Genomic DNA, 19,594 nt, shown 5'->3' on the forward strand with positions numbered 1-19,594 from the left:
GAGTGAAAAGTTGTGGGTCGCCCTCTGGTTCTCCCAAAAAATAAGCTCAAAGGAATCTTTGACTATGATGAGTGCTGAATTTGCAATGACCCTTTTTCCAGAGGATAAGTCTTGTTCTTGCTCTCGAGATAGGACGTAGCAATCCCAGCCTTCATTTTCACCGTCCTTATCAATAAGGTTCCCTTCGACGTCTCGCTCCATTCTACAGCTTTTGACCGTCATACGAATGCGCCCAAAAGCGAACAGCCTAACATTCCCCTCTTCGTACGACTCGTCATTGTCCGTGTCAAAAAGCAGCTCTTCCACTTCGATCCAAAAACGATTTGTCCTATCCTCTCCTCGGCGATGGGCGTGGAAATCGTCGATAACCTTCTTCAGATGATCAGGAAGGCGGGCCATGAGTTGTTCCAGGGATCTGTAATCGTAAGGATCGCAGCGTTGTACCTCCTGGCCGACGGTGAGAAATTTCAACAGGTAGTCTGTAATAAACATCGTGTGAAGAAGTCGTGAATGGTAGAGATTCTCAGGTCGAAACCACATTTTATTGAAGGGGTGATAAGGCATGTTGGGATCGGTCATATCTAAACTGAATGCAGCACCCGTCACACCTCCACGCACGAGCTCGTGTAAGTCATCGAAAGTAAATAATCGGTCAGTGTCACTGTCATCTTCTCCGTTGTACTCGAGGAATAAGGATATCTCTCCGGTCTTATGATCCAATCCAAACCCTTTGAGCGTTTTCAACGTCGGGATATTAGCTTTTCTAGCCGACGGTAGGATTGACGGTCGGAGTATCGTCCAGCCCTCCTCATCTAAATCATCCAGCGGCCAAGGTGCATTGAGGTTGTAATTGATGTCGTTCTCGGACCATTGTTTACTCAGTAGTAATACTTGCATCAATCGCCTACCAAACTGTCTCTCGAGCTCTGGGTCGGGTTTTTTCTTGTACCAATTTTTCAAGCACGCTTCGAAGGCGTGGTAAAAAACTCGCACTAAACTATGGCCGCCGACGTATAGGTCTGGAGCCTCTGCGTCGTCCTGGAGGTCTTGCTCCCATGCTCGATCGATTAAATGATAGAGGAGTCCCCGCATGAGGTACAATGGCTTCTTGTTGCCCGTGAAGACATCAGCATTAGATCTGGGGGGCTGGAAAAACGGGAAAAAGTCTACCAGCCAAAGGGCCCGAGCCTGAATCCCGTGCAGGATTTGCTCGAAATGAGGGTTGATATACTTACAAGATAACAAACATTTGACACCATGTAAACATGCGTAAAGCTCGATGTCGGGCTCGGCGTGGTGGCCGATCTGAACTGCCAGCAAGAGGAGTTGACTTGCGACTTTTTCGTCGGCCATACGGACGGAAGGGTCCGGCTCTATCCTAGCCGACTTCAGGAACGCAATCCCGATTTGCAGCAACGTGTTGACTACTATTCTTTGCCCAGCGTTCTCTTGGAGATACGGTAACCAGTCGAGCAAATGGAATGCTTTCTCTCGATAAAACTTTTCATTAATCTTGATAGCGACTGCAGATAATTCATCAAGAGAGGACTGCCAGTCAGTGTCCCCATCAAGATCCGTTGCATCCTCACCCAAATCACGTTCTAACTCGAGCAATACACTTGCATGCTGGAGGACCTCAATCAGCGACCTGCTCGATTGACGACATGCTCGGAGCTCTGATAGCTTTGATCTCAGTTTCTCGATCAGCTCAGCAATTTTGTCGTTGCCTCTAAAATTCTTCGTGTAGGATTTATTCAATGCACTCTCTTCAGATAGCCAGAAATAATGCAAAGCCAGAGAGAACAAGTCCCGGAAATGTTTATTCTGAAATAAGGGCCCCAAAAAAGTCATGGTGTTCTTGATGTTTTGTGTTGCAAAGTCGGTGATTTTAAGCAATGAAAATAAGATTTTTTCATCGGGTGCCTTGTCCTTATATGCTACGAGAAGAATCTCGTACATCCCACTGTACAGTTGAAATTCGAAGCTGGATTGTTGTCCGGCCTTTTCTAGCTCCTTTAATTTTCCATTAAACGCTTTACATACATTGTATAAGCCGTCTGTATCTCCTTGCACGAAGTTAATAAAATATCTAGAAGCCGTTCTCAGAGTCAAAGGCTGGACATCCAGGTTAATTGTTGAGTCCTTATTAGCTTTAATGAAAGAAAATAGATCTTCGGCGCCATGCTCAGCGCTCGAGAAAACGGTCGAACGAAACGGCTTTAAGCAAGAGGAAGCAGAACCTTGTTTGGATGGCTCCTTACGGAATTCTTCCACAAATTTTGCATGCAGGAGTTTAAACGCACGAGAATAGGCATCGCCAGCTGCTGGTAAAGATCCCGAAGTCGGTTTGGCTTCCCGAGTATTAGAGTCATCATAATCATCAGAAAAATCCTTCGCAACGTCAAACCATTTTCCGTCATATATGTTCCGTTCAGTTGGATCACTTAAAATTTCATATGCTTTATTCAGCAGAGCCATAATTTCCTTGTCACCCCCTTTATCGGGATGGAAAATTTTGGATTTAACTCGGTACGCTTTTTTAATATCTTCACCATTTGCGTTTTTTCCTATTCCTAAAATATCATAAAGAGTTTTATTGGCAGCCATTCTCCTTAAAAACTTATTGCAATTCTTTTGGCAATTGCTTAAAATTATTGATTTTTATGAGATGATAACCTTTTTGACTCACTAGACAAAGACATCCGCCGGAGTCCGCCGATTATTGCCATGACGAATGAATCTGAAGGGAAGCGCCATGTAAATAGAGTATTTTTCACTGCCTATAACAAAGAAATCAATAAAAAATTTAAAAAAGAATCTGGCCATAATTGCACGGATAGTTCTCAGATGTTTTATTTTTTCGACAACATCAACAACTTGTAATATTTTTAGAGTAATCTTCATAATCAATGGCAAACTTACGGGAAAAAGGACGCTAAGTAGTTTATTTCTCCGGTGAAAAAGGAAAAATAAAAAATAAAACATTAGAGAAAAGAGGTTGTTCCAAAAACGCCGATTTTGGCCCCCCCTGGATTTGGGCCCAAACTTTGCTCAGATGTTGTACTAAGTGTCCCCGATGCTTGGGCAAAATTTCAGCCCCCTCGGATAATTAGGGGGGAGGGGGCAGGGGGGCAAAGTTGCAATTTTTTCAAAACTTTAAAAATCGATATCTCGCGAACGGTTTGAGTGTAAGTGTTGCGGTTTGCGCTAAAAAACGTTAAAAAATATTCTCTACACGAATATTGATGCTGTTTGCATGGTTGCGTAATTTATCGTAGTCATAAATCGATTTTTTCGATTTTGAAGGTTCGACTTTTTTTCGTTTTTCGTCTCTCCTCTCCAGGCGATCGTTGCTATGTGAATAAAAACCAGTTGAGGTGATTCTCCATGAAATTCTGCATCTACCACACTTTGTTTGACCTTGGGGAAACGATTCATTCTTGAGTTATAGCGATTTTTCTGCGCGTTCCCGGTTACGCGCGGGCGGCATATCGGCGGCGCTTCATCCCCCCCGGGCGAGGCAGAGGTTGTTTCACTGCTAGGGCCTTATATTAATGCTGTAGGCTGTAATTATTGATATTTTCTCCTTCCCCCACCCTTCCCCTCCTATAAATATGTTTTTTATACTTCGTTATACAGGGTGTCCCGGACCACCCGTACCAGGTCTTTTTCTCGGTTGGTTTAGGTAGTACGAAGTGGGGGACCGCGGGGTTAAACAGGGAATTGACCCCAAGGTATCCGAATTTCATGGTCCCGAAGCCCCCCTACCCTCCCTTGGGGGGTAAAGAGGGGGTCACGATCCCTAAAGTCGGGAGACATTGTGCCTCCCTCTTTTACCCCCCAAGGGAGGGTAGGGGGGCTTCGGGACCATGAAATTCGGATACCTTGGGGTCAATTCCCTGTTTAACCCCGCGGTCCCCCACTTCGTACTACCTAAACCAACCGAGAAAAAGACCTGGTACGGGTGGTCCGGGACACCCTGTATAACGAAGTATAAAAAACATATTTATAGGAGGGGAAGGGTGGGGGAAGGAGAAAATATCAATAATTACAGCCTACAGCATTAATATAAGGCCCTAGCAGTGAAACAACCTCTGCCTCGCCCGGGGGGGATGAAGCGCCGCCGATATGCCGCCCGCGCGTAACCGGGAACGCGCAGAAAAATCGCTATAACTCAAGAATGAATCGTTTCCCCAAGGTCAAACAAAGTGTGGTAGATGCAGAATTTCATGGAAAATCACCTCAACTGGTTTTTATTCACATAGCAACGATCGCCTGGAGAGGAGAGACGAAAAACGAAAAAAAGTCGAACCTTCAAAATCGAAAAAATCGATTTATGACTACGATAAATTACGCAACCATGCAAACAGCATCAATATTCGTGTAGAGAATATTTTTTAACGTTTTTTAGCGCAAACCGCAACACTTACACTCAAACCGTTCGCGAGATATCGATTTTTAAAGTTTTGAAAAAATTGCAACTTTGCCCCCCTGCCCCCTCCCCCCTAATTATCCGAGGGGGCTGAAATTTTGCCCAAGCATCGGGGACACTTAGTACAATATCTGAGCAAAGTTTGGGCCAAATCCAGGGGGGGGGCCAAAATCGGCGTTTTTGGAACAACCTCACTGCACTGTAGTTTACCACTGCACTGTGTTTTACCAGCACTGTAAAATACACCCTGCTGGAAATGGTCATGTTGGTGAGTGAAGCATGGAGCCAAGTTGGTGCCTATATGGTATTCCCTCGGTATAAACGTGGTATCAACTCAGGGCAAGTGAGTAAAACAATTGTTTTGTTAATGTGAATAGGACTGCATTTTGAGAACAAGAAATACAATTCCTATCTCAAATTAGAAACAACGCATGTACCATTAGTTTCCCTTTGCACATGAGTGTTTTTACAAATGAACCAGGAATTGTAGTTCCTAATTACAAAGTGAATTCCAATCCTCTCTCTTCTTTATCTTCCTCTGTCTTATTATTTGAACGCTCTCTCTTCTTATAATCTTCGTTAGACTTTTCCTCTCCCCTATTATTTCTATTCTTCTTTGAATTTTTCTATATTTTGCAATTGGGAAGCACAATTTTTGTCTTAATTTAGAAACAGCGTATACACTATATTAGCTTTCCTGTGTGCATGAGTGTTTTAACGGACGAGCCAGAAGGTGCAGTTCCTATAATTGCAATATGAGGTCCAGTTATTTCTATTATCCCCTTTTCCATAGACCTCTTTCCTCTTTGTCTTATTTTTTCTTCCTTTCCTCTCTTTCATCTTTCTCTTTCTCTTTTTGTCATTTCCCTTTCTTCCAATTTTACACGACTTCCTTTGGTGTTATCGCGGGAAGATTGCTACCAACACATACCAGGCCGCGAAACACACTCAGGCACTTACCTATCAATTTCAAAAACGTCGTTTCCAAATAAATCCTTTTCAAAATAACGTACACGCCTGCAATATTAAATCGATTTGCATCATTGTGGGCATTTCCACCTGTTCATTTAAATCAATAAGACATACTTCAAACATTTCTGATGTATCATGAGACATTAAACCAAAATTTTTTGAAGATGAAACATGCAGGTAGGGTGTCCATTATATTATGAGTTTTTTTTTTTTTTTTTTGCCCTAGTGTGAACGTTATTTTTTACTCGTAGAAACTATATTTTTTTAAATAACTCAGTTTCATACGTGGTACAGTATTTTGCTTGAAATCTACATGAACTAACACTAAGAAGCTAGTATATTAGCTTTTAAAAAAATATTGCTGAAATTGCCGTGCACTTGGATATTTCAACTGCATGGTGAGCTAAAAAACGAACGTGCAAACCATGAAGGTAAAATCGGTACACAAATTTCAGTTAACTTACACACACGTGTGTAGGTGATTTTGCTACCTAAAAAGCTACGTATGTTACCTTTTTAGTTATTCTTCCGTAAATTTCGTTATTTTTCCGTACATTCCGCCATTTCAGCCTAACTATTGAGCTATTTTTACTATTTGCAAAGTGCCAATACCAAAAAATGCAGTTACACTTCCAAGCCACTCGATGCAAGATTAACTGCATGAAGGCGCGCAGATGTAGCAAATCGGTGTAGCAATTCGTGCTAGTCGTTCACTTGATTCAACACCGTGCACGGATAAGAAGAAAGCTTTACGAAGTGAAGCGAATTTTGCTCCACCCTATATCGGTGAATTAGCAATCCTTTTTTTTCAGTGTAGGCGTAGTGATGGGGAAAAAACAAAAAAATTACGAGGATCGCTCGTTAGGATCAAGAAAAATGAAATCAATAAAAAAAAATCAAGAAAAATTAACTTGAATACTTACGTTTGTAAATTCGAAATTTTGAAAAAATACGTAGCAGAAACGAGGCTTTGTTGGACTTGACTCCTCTTTGAAATTGTGACAGGGACTCGGGATCGGAGCACGGAAACGACAAGATGTTGGCATGAAAAGTGGTCAGCTGTAGGAAGTAATTGTAAAATCATCAGTAGGCCAGAATTTTATGAGCTTCCATGAAATTTTATCAGATTCTGAACGAAAAATATTACATGTGTCGTGTCGTTGACAAAATCATGCGTAATAATAATTGATACCTAGAGCTAGGTTATAACGCTTGATAAATTATAAGGATAATGAAATGACTAAAGCAATGAGGGGCTGTTCAAGTATTACGTAAGGCATTTAGGGGGAGGGGGAGGGGTCCGAACTTGTTTTACGGAGCCTTACGAGGGGGAGGGGGGTCAAGCCGAGTCTTACGTAAGCTTTCCGCTGTAATGAAAAGGCGATCTGTTTTAAAAAAAGAAAAATAAATTTTCTTGTCCAGGTCACCGGCATTTTCAAATTTTCCCACTTCAAAAGGAATCACGCCCTCTTTTACACTGTTTCTTATGCAGCTTTCTAGAGCACACCCCATATTTCTCACCTGCACATAGTTCTGTTTGATAGAAATACGTCCATTTCTGGCTTATGCGGAAAAAACACTAATGTGTGCATAGGAAAACTAATGGCACATACATTATTTCTGAACTGAAGCCAGGAACTGTAGCTCCTACGTAGCAAACCGTATTCCATTCTTCCAAGCGTCACCTGATCTCTAATCTTAAAACCTTGAACATTAAATCCCGGGTTTGCGGTATTTCTAAAAAAAGCCTAAAACTGTGGTTCCTAATTGCAAAATGTAGTCGCATTCGTCCGAGCACTCCAAGCGTCTAATCGCGTCTCCTTAACTCTTCTACTTCAAAAACCTTAAAGATTAACTCTCAGGTTGTGACATTAGTCCTCCAGAATTTCAAAAGTTTGTCATTAAAGCCTTAATTGAAAAGATACATCTGAAAAAGTCAAACTTTGTAGCGCGAGTTTGTAATAAAACATGTGAGAGGGTGTGTGAGGGTGTGTGGGTGAGAAGGAGGTTGTGTGTGTGTGTATGGATCAATGTGTCAGCGGCACCCATTATTCTTAATTCATTTTTTGAAAGGACGAAGTGAGCTGAGCTTCCAGAAATTTTTCAGATTCTTTTTTAATCCTATACATTGCAAAGAAACTTTATTTTGAAAGACGCCAAAAATGGGACCCGCTCGAAATGATATTTTTGGCGAGCACTGATAATGAAACGCCGTTTGCTGGAACACAAAGCTGGAACAGTAGCAATAATTTCACCGAGTACTTTGCAATAGACTGATTTAGTGACTACTTCATTCGATAAAATATCGAACATTTCGTTGAAACCAAAACATATTACGAGTACCATAACCCCATGTACGAATTCTTCATGAGTTAATTGTATTAATTTATTAAAATTTAGTCCTTGACCGGTCATAAATCAATTGAAGACTCTTTAAACACGAGAACTTTCAATTGTAAGAAACACTTGGACGCACTGTACCACCTTGTTCGTTTACATTTGAACCAAGGGTTCGTTTGATATTATAACGAATGACGTAGCCACTAAATCATCTATTCACTGCAACCTGCGCCAATTGCGCCATGTTTGGGTTCCTTACGAGCCCTCGCTGAGCTCATTAGATAAGAAAATACGCTTTCCAACGGAGATGTTTTAGTGATGCATGACAAGTATATATGTGTATAAATAAATACCCTCGGAATTTTTTAGTCTTTTTTCTTTCTTCTCACGGCAATATTGAGAAGTAGGTAACTATTGGCGACCGATCAGGTGTATGGTACGATTATTCCAACAAAGCCATCTGATTGTGAGTTTTATCGATGAAATCCAGCAATTTTATCGAAAAATGACGCAAGTATACTGTAGGTGCTTTAAAGGATGCCTCGATCTTCTCCCGCAATGAGCACCTCAATGTAAAACCTCGAAACTTACCTACACCTCCAATCTGAAATCTTGTTGCTCGACCAGCATAGCCTTTTGAAATGCATACAAACAGCAGTCAGCTGAATATGACTCGGCTTGGAGAAGTACACAACAGTCCTTTAAAAAATTATTCACTTTTTTTAAGCTGGCTATGAAAGAAGGAGATACCTCAAGTTATGAACGCGAAAATATACAGTGCGGTTTGTAATCTCTGTGCATTTACTGAAACAAAACTTTTATTGCGTCTTTGAGGAGCAACACTGAATCACCAATTTTTATTCATTTATTTAAGCTTTGATAAAGTAGCCTATGGTTGGCGACTGGCGAGTCACGTGTTTTATCGAGCGTCGTTTGCACTGGAGAAAATGCGCATGATAAGATTTCTGTAATCAAATTCGTCAGGAAGCAGTAATGTGGTTTTAGATAACAAAATGTCAATAAAAAGGGAGTGGAGCAGATCTGGATGAAAAACGAGCAGACAGGGGGGACAGCACCCCCATCTTCCCCATCTGCACATAGTTCTGTTTGATAGCAATACGTCCATTTATATGGACGTATTTCTATCAAACGGAACTATGCAGTGGCGTGACGTGCCTTGCGATATATCGATTGTTATGCCCTTTATACCTATGGAAAAGGATCGATAAACAGGGTGTTCGCAGCGAACACCTTAATAATTGATTCTTTATCATAGGTTTAAATGGCATAACAATCGATTTATCGCAATTCACGCCACGCCACTTGAACTATGTGCATTAAGACATGAGCCCTGAGACCCATAAGATTAAACGCATGACAGGACTCACGTCATAATGCACATAGTTCCGTTTGATAGAAATACTTCAATATTGTAATCTTCCGTCGCATTTCTAAGGCGCAATGATACAACTATTTGAACTCTCCGGAATGCGTGAGGTATCACGCCGCAATTGAAGGCGTTTTCAAAACAACCAAGTTCCGATACCCCGATTTTCGTATTGCATGGTTCATATTTTTCTGTTTTATTCCCTACCACTTGTTTATTTTTCATCCTCGTATAAAAACCACCAATTTGCTAAATACAATTCTAGCTGGAGCGCACTTCAGCTATGCATTCACCACTGCAAAAATGTTAACGGAAATCGAAAAGGCCAGCGTGCACGAAGGATATTTCAATTGGATTGCATTTTGCAATTTGGAACTATAAATTCTGGCTCTTCTGGAAAAACACTTCTTTGCATAGGGAAACTAATGGCACATATGTTACTTATAAACCGGGCTAGAATCTATAGTTCCGAATTGCAAAATGTAGTCCAATCTATTGTTATTTTCATCGCACCAAAATGAAAATAGATAAAGAAGTTATTCACAAATGAATCTCATTTTATTTTGTTGCAATTTCTTCGGTTAGGTTTTGATCAGTTTTGTTGATGTTATTGTATTTGGATGACAGACATCGCAGGACTCCTTATCTTTACAGTCAAAGCAAGCAGCAATGTCAGTACTTCCTTTGCATAACGCCGTCCACCCAATACTCAAATTTCCTCTCACCAAACGGTAAAATGAGCAGTAAAATTTAAAATGTACGTCAAAAATCATCAAGTTAATTCGATCGAATCACCCCGCGCGAAACTAATCTGCCGTGGTAGCGAAGAGAGCCGTAAGTGCAAAATTTTCAAAATCGAGTTTTCTTCAAAATTCGTCTAAACTCTTTTAGATGAAATTATCGAGACAGCTAAAACAGCAAAATTCATCCTAATTTAATGGAGACTAGACGTATGAGAAAGCCGTAAGTGCACAAAAAATGACAGTTTTTTTCAAGACAGCCGCAGGTGCATGAGAGCCAATGAAAACAGTGCTTTCCATTAAGGTGCCGCCCTCTTCTGCCAATTTCTAACCTGAAAATGTGTTTGTTGTGCGTCCAAAACGCAACCACGAAAGCATGCAGAACATAGCACTAGTCGTATTTTGTTCGACGAAACAACTCGGAACATCTCGTAACAGTCGTATTTTGTTCGAATGTTATTTATGTTAAGGGGCGTGGCCTATTTTTATTCGTTTCATTATTTTGCACAATTTGGCAACGTTTTGCGACATTGTTTCGAAACAATCGGAACGTCCTCAGAGCTTTGTTACGACTGTTGTGTAAATTTGTCAACAAGATTTCTAACCTCACTTCTAGCTGCTTTGCTCTCGTTGGTTGTGAAAAAGTGACGCAAATAACACAAAATCGGTAACAGGAAACAATTGTTGTGGCGAACAAAATACGACTACTTACGGCTGTCTTGCCTAACAATAACCTAGCATGAAAATGAAAAATACCCTTTTTATGTAATGGAAATAAAATCAGTCGATTTTTAATCAACCATACGATTTCTAGGAGTCTTCCGGACGATTAGTAGCAATTTGACAAAGAACTGAGGCTTCTTTCAATAAAACGTTCTTGTCAGAAGCTTCTGAGCCCGTTTTCTCAGAACTTCATTTTTACACTTGCGGCTCTCTTCGCTATCATGGCAGTAATAGCGGTCCCCTGAGGCGAGGGGCTATCCCCAACCGGGGGGTGGAGGGGGTCGCGGCGACAAGCGCGTGACCCTGCAGCGTATGTCAAGGGCACGCTAAAGTCGGGAATTCCGAATGTCGAGCGGCGAAATTGTTGACATTTTTATCGATTCGATCGACCCCTATCGTTGCCTCTGGTGCGCTCTCGCGCCTCTCCCGAATTGCGACCCACCAACTTTTCACAACTCGAAAAGTGGCTCAAGATTCAACATTTTGAAATTTTCACCGACGGGTTTTTCCGCGTCCAAAATCATTCGCGAGTAATGGACCACCAGACAAGGTACGAATTTAAACGATCTGATACATGTTTCTTAACCAGAATTTTATGTAGAGCACGATTCGCACAACGGAAACTAATGAAGCAAACTTCTGATGAAGATAATAACGTTTTTATTACTCATTGGTTACAAGGAATTTGAACTGTCCGCTCACAAGAAACTCGAAGCTCTACGTGAGTCAAATCGCGCACTACAACGGTTTCAGCAAGCTTCTCAATCGAGCAATGTTCATTTCCTACCATGTGTTGTTCAAACTATAAGCAATTTGCTATAGCTGAGCCAAAGCGTCAGGACAGAGGTTGCCAGATTTTTATATCGCTGAGACGTTGATGATACCGTTTAGCGCGCGATGTGAATCACGTAGAGCATTGAGTTTTCATGAGCGGGTGGTTTCAATTCACGCATCAAGAATCATTAAATATCTTCGTAAGGAGTTAATTTCGGTAATTTTCGTTGTGCGTATCGTGTTCTACGTGAAATTTCGGTCAGGAAACTTGTATCAGAATACTGAAATTCGTACCTTGTCTAGTGGTCCATTGGCGGCTCGGTCCTAACAGGGTTGCCATCCCAAGTAGCAGTGATCGCGATAAATAGCGATTTTAGCGGTTGGTTATCGCAATTATATCGGTGGCAATATATCGAGATACTATCGCATTAAAAATTGCGATATATGGCGATTAAATCGCTACACGTCGCAATTTTTTGTTCGATGAAATCGCGATTAACTTTCGTTCATAAAATCGAGATTAAATGACCATTTATCGCGATAAATTGCCTGGCGATAAAATCCTGAGGATAAATTGCGAGATTTTGATGATCCTAGCGATTTTATCGCCGATAAAATTGCAATATATCCCGATTTTTCCGTTGAAAAATGATACTTGGGAATCCGGGAAAACCTAGAAACGTCGAGGAATTTTAAAAAGTCAAGGAAAACCTGGAAATGTCAGGGGCAATGACAAAAGTGTAATTGAAAAATGGTTAAGTCACCTTCATTTGCTTCCGAGAATTGGTGTGACGTTTTGAACAACAAATTGTGCCTGAAAACCGTTTTGAATTATATCTTTTTAACCATCTGGTATATATTTTCAATTTTCAGGGAATGTTATCAAAATCAGGGAAATGTCAGGGAATTTATTTTCTAAATTCCGTGGCAATCCTGTCCTAATGAACCAGTCTTTAGACAGGGCACGAATTCAAGCATTCTCGTACCTACTTGTTTCTCAACCAAAATTTCACGGAAAACACGATTCGCGCAACAGAGCTCATCGATGTTTCGCGACGCGTGAATTCAAAACTCCCGATTATGAAAAAAAAAACAAAAGTTTCCGAGAGTCAAATCGCGCACTAAACGTTACCGTAACAGTCTCAGTGGTATGAAAATTTGGCGATCTGAATTCCAGTTCCTTGGCTCAGCTGTTGCACGTTGATAAAACATTGAACAACACAAGGCGGGGAGGGAACATTCTTCGAAAAAGAGGCTTGCCGAACCGTCGCATAGTGGATCGAATCAATAGGCGAGGTCGGACCAAATTTGGAAACTTTAAACGCTTCTAACTCCGTCTATACAAAACTTTGAGGATCCAGTGGTTTCATTGGTTTTCTAGTGAAATTGTCTATATGTTGCACCCCTTGAAGTATAAAATGTGACGAAATGAACACCAAAATTTGCAGTTTTAGTCAAAAATTTCATGTCCGATTTACTCGTTCCACTGTTCGTCGTAGTGCGCAATTTGATTCAAGCAGACTCCTCGTTTTTCTTATCAACGGGGATGATTCAAATGACCCCGCAACCTAAAAATGTTGTTATCGTAGTTTTTACTTGATTTCAGCAATTTTTTGTCGCGTAAATCGTGTTCTATGTGAAATTTCAGTCTTATGACACATTGTATCCGAACCCTTAAATTCGCATCCACAAGTCCATTGCCTCTACCTTGAGGCTATACATAGAGTTCGGCCAAGATATTCATGTCAATTTCCAACGTGGATTACATTTTAAAATATGAGACAGAGTACAATATCTGGCTGATCTGTAAAAGGACCTATCTGTATAAGATATCGATGGGCACATGCTTTGTTTTCAAATGAGCGTAAAATTGTGGTAGTCTACCCGTAAATTAACTGGACTTTTGCAATTAGGAACTAAAACTTCTGGCTAATTTTAAAAACAACATGCATGCCATAAGGTTCCCTATGCAGGTAGATGCTTTCATGGATGAGCCTGAAATTGTAGTTCCTAATTGCAAAATGTAATCCAACTCTGAATACCCTTAAAATGACAGGTCATATTCACAATAATTGGTCTACATTTTGCAATTAGGAACTACAATTCTGGCTCAGTTTAGAAACAACGTATGCACCATTAGTTGCCTTCCGCACATACGTGTTTTACAGAGGAGCTAGATGTATTACAAGTATGTACTTGTCGTTCCGAATCGCAATATTTAGTCCAACCTTTCCTTAAACAGCTTCTTTCCTTATGGATAGTCCTTTTGCGGACCACATTTTGCAATTAGGAGCTGCAACTTCTGACTAAATTTAGAAAAACGTATGTATCCTTAGTTTTCTTATAACAGATAAGCGTTTTTACGGATCAGTCAGAAATTGTAGTTCCCAATTGCAAAATTTAGTCTTATATAGTTTACACTGTAATCGAGAGCGGCTCAAGCTCAAGTAAGCCTTAATTGGACCGAGTTTAACAGAAAAGAACCAAGCCACATCAGCTATTGCCAAATTTAACTGGGCAATACATTTTTTTACGAGAGAACGTTTGTGCGAATTCCTTTGAAATTCTTAAGGAATTTGCTCCAAACTATGGAGAATTTTCACTGCAATTTGCACGAAAATCCGCAGAACCGTTTTCGCGTAAAAAATTAAATTGCCCAATTAAATTTGGCAGTAGCTGATGTGGCTTGGTTCCTTTCTGTTTAACGCGGTCCAATTGTAGCGTCATAGAAAGGACACTTTTTGTGTACCTGGAGTGAAATTCATCTGTTTGACCAAGGGAATAGATCGTCACAACTTCACAAGAGATTACAATGATTTACCTACTGCTCAAAAAAATGTAAAATACAGAAGAAAATAGATCACAGATTTTGCAAATTTCGATGTAAGTTTTTATACCTTAAAGTTCGTGAAAATCCCACAGTCATCTCTTCTGCTCTGTAAATTTGCCAGAACGGCCAAAAATTGTAATCCATTGTAAGGCTTTATTCTCGAAGTCAAAGTGATGAATTTTACTATTGTCCTGTAAAAAGTATCACTTATATACGACGCCACATCAAATGCATCTCATAAACTACGTGGGAGAAAGTGGTAGAGGAGTGGAAAGAAGTAGACCCCTGTTAGTACCATTAGTTCCCGTATGCAAAATAAGTGTTTTTATAGATGAGCCATTGACAGCCGTTCCTTATTCCAAAATGTAGTCCATTTCTTCCCTCGGATCGAGCACTTTTCGAAACAAGCTCTTCGCTGATTCCCTCCATGGAGTACACTGGAAAAAAAAAACACATTGGATCTAGAGTCCAGACTCTTAAGAACATCGACAAGAAAAAATGCTCTTGGTTCAATCAGATTTAAGCTTAAATCAAGAACCAAGCCTCTTAATTTGAGCGGACTTCCTTTTGATTTAAGCTTAAATCTGCACGAGGGAAACAAATTGCTGATTCAACAATTCAGTTGCTAAAAACAGTGAGTGCAATGTTTCAACGCAGATTTTACAACAAAAAAATGCTACTTTAACCACATTGTAAACTAATTTAACCACGGGGGTGGTTAAACACTGAGAAAAAACTATGGCTTATAAACCTATTAGAGGTAAATATGGAACACCACTAATAGTAGTACCTCTACATATAATAATAGCACATATACCTTAGTTATGGTACGGGGTACCTTAATTAGGTACAGAGACCTTAGTATGGTTCACAGACCGAGAATCATTAGTTTATTTACGACTATTATAGGTGTTTCATATTTACCTCTAATAGGTTTATAAACCATAGTTTTTTCTCAGTGAAGTAGCATTTTTTTGTTGTAAAATCTGCGTTGAAACATTGCACTCACTGTTCTTAGCAATTGAATAGACGAATTTAGTGGTGACGTCACGGAGCGATATTGTTGGTTCGATATCTCGAAAGTCGAAATGTGCCCCAACAAACAAACATAACCTCCAAAATGAACAATTGACGAAATAGTGCTGAAACTGCCTGAAACTAAAAAATTGCTCCATGGGACTTTAAGAGTATGAAAGCTAGCCATTTACAGAAACGTTCAAGATCACAATCACAAGAATTGATTGTATAATAAGCTCGTAATATCAGTGATAACCTGTGGGAAGACCGAGCTTTGTGGCGATTAGGTGTCGCAAAGCGCCAAAGAGCGCTATAACAGCGACTCGTATGTATGTATATCAGTGACAGTCATTAAGCGAATCCCCCCCCCCCCTGCCTAAATCCCGCAGATTCCTCTATGTTTGTTTGTTGGTGCACGTTTCCACTTTCGAGATATCGAAATTAAATCGAGATGTGACGTCACACTAAATTCGTCTATTGTTGAATCACCAATTTTTTTTTTTTCGTGTGCTTGAATCCAGAGTCCTTTTTCTTGTCAATGTTTTCAAGAGTCTGGACTCTAGATCCAATGTGTTTTTTTTTCCAGTGTAGGTATGTGTGCGACTTTTTTTCCTCTTTTCGTGGATATACGGCAACTTGGTACTTGGAGACTCGGGTTTTCTGGATTCCGCGCGCACCCCACCCGAGGGCTATTTTTAGCCCGGTTCACAACCGCGTGCCTATTTATAGTCTTCCCCCTTGGTCCGCCCCCCCGCTGCACTCCCCCTGCCCCTCTTTTTCGGCGCGGGCATATTCAAAAGTGATGGAAATGAATGTAGACGCGGTCCCGATGTATCCTCGTTCATTACTCCTTCGGTCCAAGATCATCCCTCCCCCTCCCCTCCCCCTCCCCTCACTCCGTAGCGAGAAAACTCATGCGAATCCTAGAGTCCCTTTATACTGAGAGTCAAGACAATGTGAATCCATTTCTGATTGGTTCCCGTATTTTAGGCCTTCACAGTGTCACAAACGGGAATAAAGATTACAGTTTCGCCGATTGCAAAGATTATAATCTGGAATGGACCGGGGAATTACGGGTTCGGCAAGGAACAAACGGAATGAGGGAAGGAACGAAGAAAGGAATTCGAGAATGGGCCGATCAAAGATTACGAAAAACGTTCAATTTCTGTAATCTTTATTCCCGTTTGTGACTCCATGAGGGGTGTTGTCTTGACTCTCAGTATAAAGGGACTCCAGCGAATCCCAGCACCAGAGGCAACCCCCACCCCCACCCCCTCGCGGGCTGATTATTGAAATCGATTAACAAGGCGATAGACAAAGACGAAGAAGGGAATATAAAGCGATCCACCGGGCTGATTATTAAAATTCATAGACAATGCCATATAGACAAAGAAGACAAAAGAGATATGGAGAGATTTTATTGGTGGAAGCGGGTGGTTGCAATGAACAAAGGAAGTAGGCAATAGACGAACTAACGGCAACCCACGAAGGACCCGATAGTTAGTCCATTATTTACTCTTTTAGTCTGTTCTGTAGGAACCACCAATTTCAACCCATATAAGGATCGCTCCATACTCCCTATGTCTTCTTTGTCTATCGTTTAGTCCATCAATTTTAATAATCAGCCCGCTGTCGGTTGAAACGGGTAGGTGCTATATAGACTTTAGGGTAAAATGATAGAGTAACTATAGGGTGCCTCTAGGGGTTTCGTTAGTTGATTATTAGACTCTTTGTCCGTGTTCCAACCGTCCACCTCAACCAATTGCATCGTCCCATTATCTCCTTGCTGCTTTGTCTGTCAATTTCAAGGATCATGCTCCTCAATGCTCTGCACACATATCATAGGCGGATTTAGACTCCTCCGACCGGGGGGGGGGGGGGGGGGCGTAGGCCCCTCCCAAATAATTTTTGAATTTTGAAGCATATCTGAATAATGCAGATTGAACCAATTTCGTCATGACTAATTACCAAATGTAAGCGTCTTTCCTTCTTCATTCCCATGTTCCTTCGTTCCTCTCTTTCTCTTCCTCTTTTTTTTCAAACGAAGGGGGGGGGGCGTAACCCCCCGACCCCTCCATAACATTCTTTCCAATCGTATAACTTCATCTTTCTTATGCGTTTGTGAATGAAAAAGATACTTAACAGTCAAAATGACCTTATGTTCTGCATTGTATCAGATGAGATATCAGATGAGTCATGGGAGGATTATAATTAATTTTTTTCCCCCTCGAATCAGCCATGAACAAAGTTTCCATTGTCTACTATCGCGTTCAGATGAGACACTGCGCATACGCGTTGATTTAAATTTTTTCCGCTTCCTTGTGATTCGCGTGCTCACGATCAAAAATGGGAAGTAACGTACATTCGTTCGACGCCCGATGCAGTGTTGCACAATAGCACGGAAAAAATAGGGCTTACCATCATATCTCGTTGTAAAGTTTTTCCGGAAACAACGTTCTACTTTCAAGTTCCCTTCGGAAATGCTATGAGGAGTACCCGGAGAACTTCAGTTCATATGTACTTAAACAAAAGTGTCGATCCTACAATTATTTATAATTTTTTTCTTCTTTTTGTTAAATACACCTATAGATCCCTCCCCCCCCCCCCCCCCGCACGGACTTCGTTTATGTTTATTGGAAATAAATCAGTCTTACATGATTGAACGATTCGGTTAGACGGACCAGAAATCGTGTCCTCCCATTTTAGGCAGAGTTTAGTCTCGCGAAAACCGAAATTTGGATCGCATTTTTCAAAAAGGAACCAGCGTGATTGCATTCTTTTCAAAATCGTGCAACCTCTTTTTTTCCTTTAAAAAATACTGAGTTATATGTGCAATATTAAAATTTACTCAATTATTTCCCTTTCATGTGTCAATTTTCGGCCATCTTTAACCGGCCGCCATTTTGAAACGGTTTGCGATATTGACTTTCGGTTTGCGCGAAAAATGTTCTTTTTTTCTGGCTCTTTCGAACGAGGTTTCACCAAGGGGGTCTTCTTATTTGAGAAAAAAGTTGGGATCTGCCCCCCCCCCCTCCCCCAAGGGGAGCCCCCGAAAATTTAAGGGCTCAAAAAGTAGCTCTCTTCTAACAAGGAGCATCCTGCAAGTTTCAAATCTCTACCTCAATTAGGTCAAAAGTTAGAGGGGGGGTGGAGAAGACTTTTCGAACACCCTGTAAAGGTACGCTATCTCCGTCCTCTCGGCATTTTAATTCTAAGCGTGACTTTTATTGTAACTTGAAACATTCTTCTAAAGTTTCACTATATTTTTCAGGTCTCAAATCCATTACCGGTTCCCTTATTCATGCCCTCCCTTTTTAAAACATTTGGCCTGTCTAGTGCCAACTATAGACTCCGCCCTTTGTCTGGTTGTGACAGAAGCATTTTCAATTCAGATTGTACTAATACCTATTTCAAATCAATCAGAGGGGGTATGAGCCTGCATTACGCTGCGTTACATGGAGGAGGAGGGGGGTCGATTTAGTGCCAGCGTTACGTACCCGTCACTTTTGATAAAGAAACAATACCAACCAATCAAGAAAATGCATGTATTATCCCCATTTTTTTTTTTACTTTATTTGTCATTTAAAATACGCATCCTTATACGTCGCTGACTATCATATCCCCTCTTTTTTAAGTCGCTCGACGGACGAGGTGAGGAAGGAGAGTAAGAATAGCAAGAAGCGGCCTTTAGGGGGGGGGGGGGCAGCGCCCCGGGGGTTGGATCGCGTAGTGGCCAGGGGGCGGACCCCCTAGTCACATTACAATTACTTCAAGTTTTGTCTGGCTACAGGTATTCAACTGTATCCCGCGGTTTTTGGGATTATTAAGGGGGGGGGGGTCCATCAAGCGTTACTCAGTTATTATAGAGGGGTCTACGGTTGCGTTACGGAGCGTTACAAGTGGGAAGAGGGGGGGGGGGGGTCAAAAATGTCAAAACAGTGCCTCTCGTAATTTATGAACGCCCCCTCACGATGTAATTCTGAAAATTTTCAGCATGCTCATAATATTCCCCGTGAAATTGGATGTCCTGCGATGCGATGCGATGCTTCGATGTGTTTTATGACCCTTTGATAATCTATTGAAATGTCACAAAAGTGAATAAGAAATTAGCTGACCCTACTTGATGGATTACACTTTCATAAAATTCAAAAAATAAATCATAAATACAATGAAAACTGGCATCAATGTAAAGAGCGGCCTCTGAAGCGATGACTGAGCTGTGCGCCTTTGCAAAATCTCCCGAATCTCCCATTGAACCTTCCTCTCAAGTCAAGAACCGCCTAACTACAATGGCAATCCCTACGAACTTCCAAAGTTTTGTTCATCGCGGCGGTAACTCCGCATCAAATTCAAATCCACCCGAATGAAACGCGCGATTT

At 41.0% G+C, this 19,594-nt stretch overlaps 2 protein-coding genes across 7 annotated transcripts in view; one reads left to right on the forward strand and one right to left on the reverse strand.

Moving 5' to 3' along the window:
- LOC140225373 (uncharacterized) lies at window positions 1-8,645 on the reverse strand (the record flags this gene model as incomplete). The annotated part of the gene is given in 3 exon segments (XM_072304041.1): window positions 1-2,780; window positions 6,328-6,463; window positions 8,336-8,645. A coding segment is annotated over 1 exon segment (2,607 nt), but the record flags the coding sequence as incomplete, so codon positions are not given.
- The window catches only part of tmod (tropomodulin), a 266,526-nt gene that overhangs the window by 86,502 nt on the left and 160,430 nt on the right, over window positions 1-19,594 (forward strand). The gene's annotated exons all lie outside the window — the stretch shown is intronic.

Source organism: Bemisia tabaci, chromosome 9, assembly GCF_918797505.1.
Source record: "Bemisia tabaci chromosome 9, PGI_BMITA_v3".
In the NCBI taxonomy this organism is placed as follows: Eukaryota; Metazoa; Arthropoda; class Insecta; order Hemiptera; family Aleyrodidae; genus Bemisia; species Bemisia tabaci.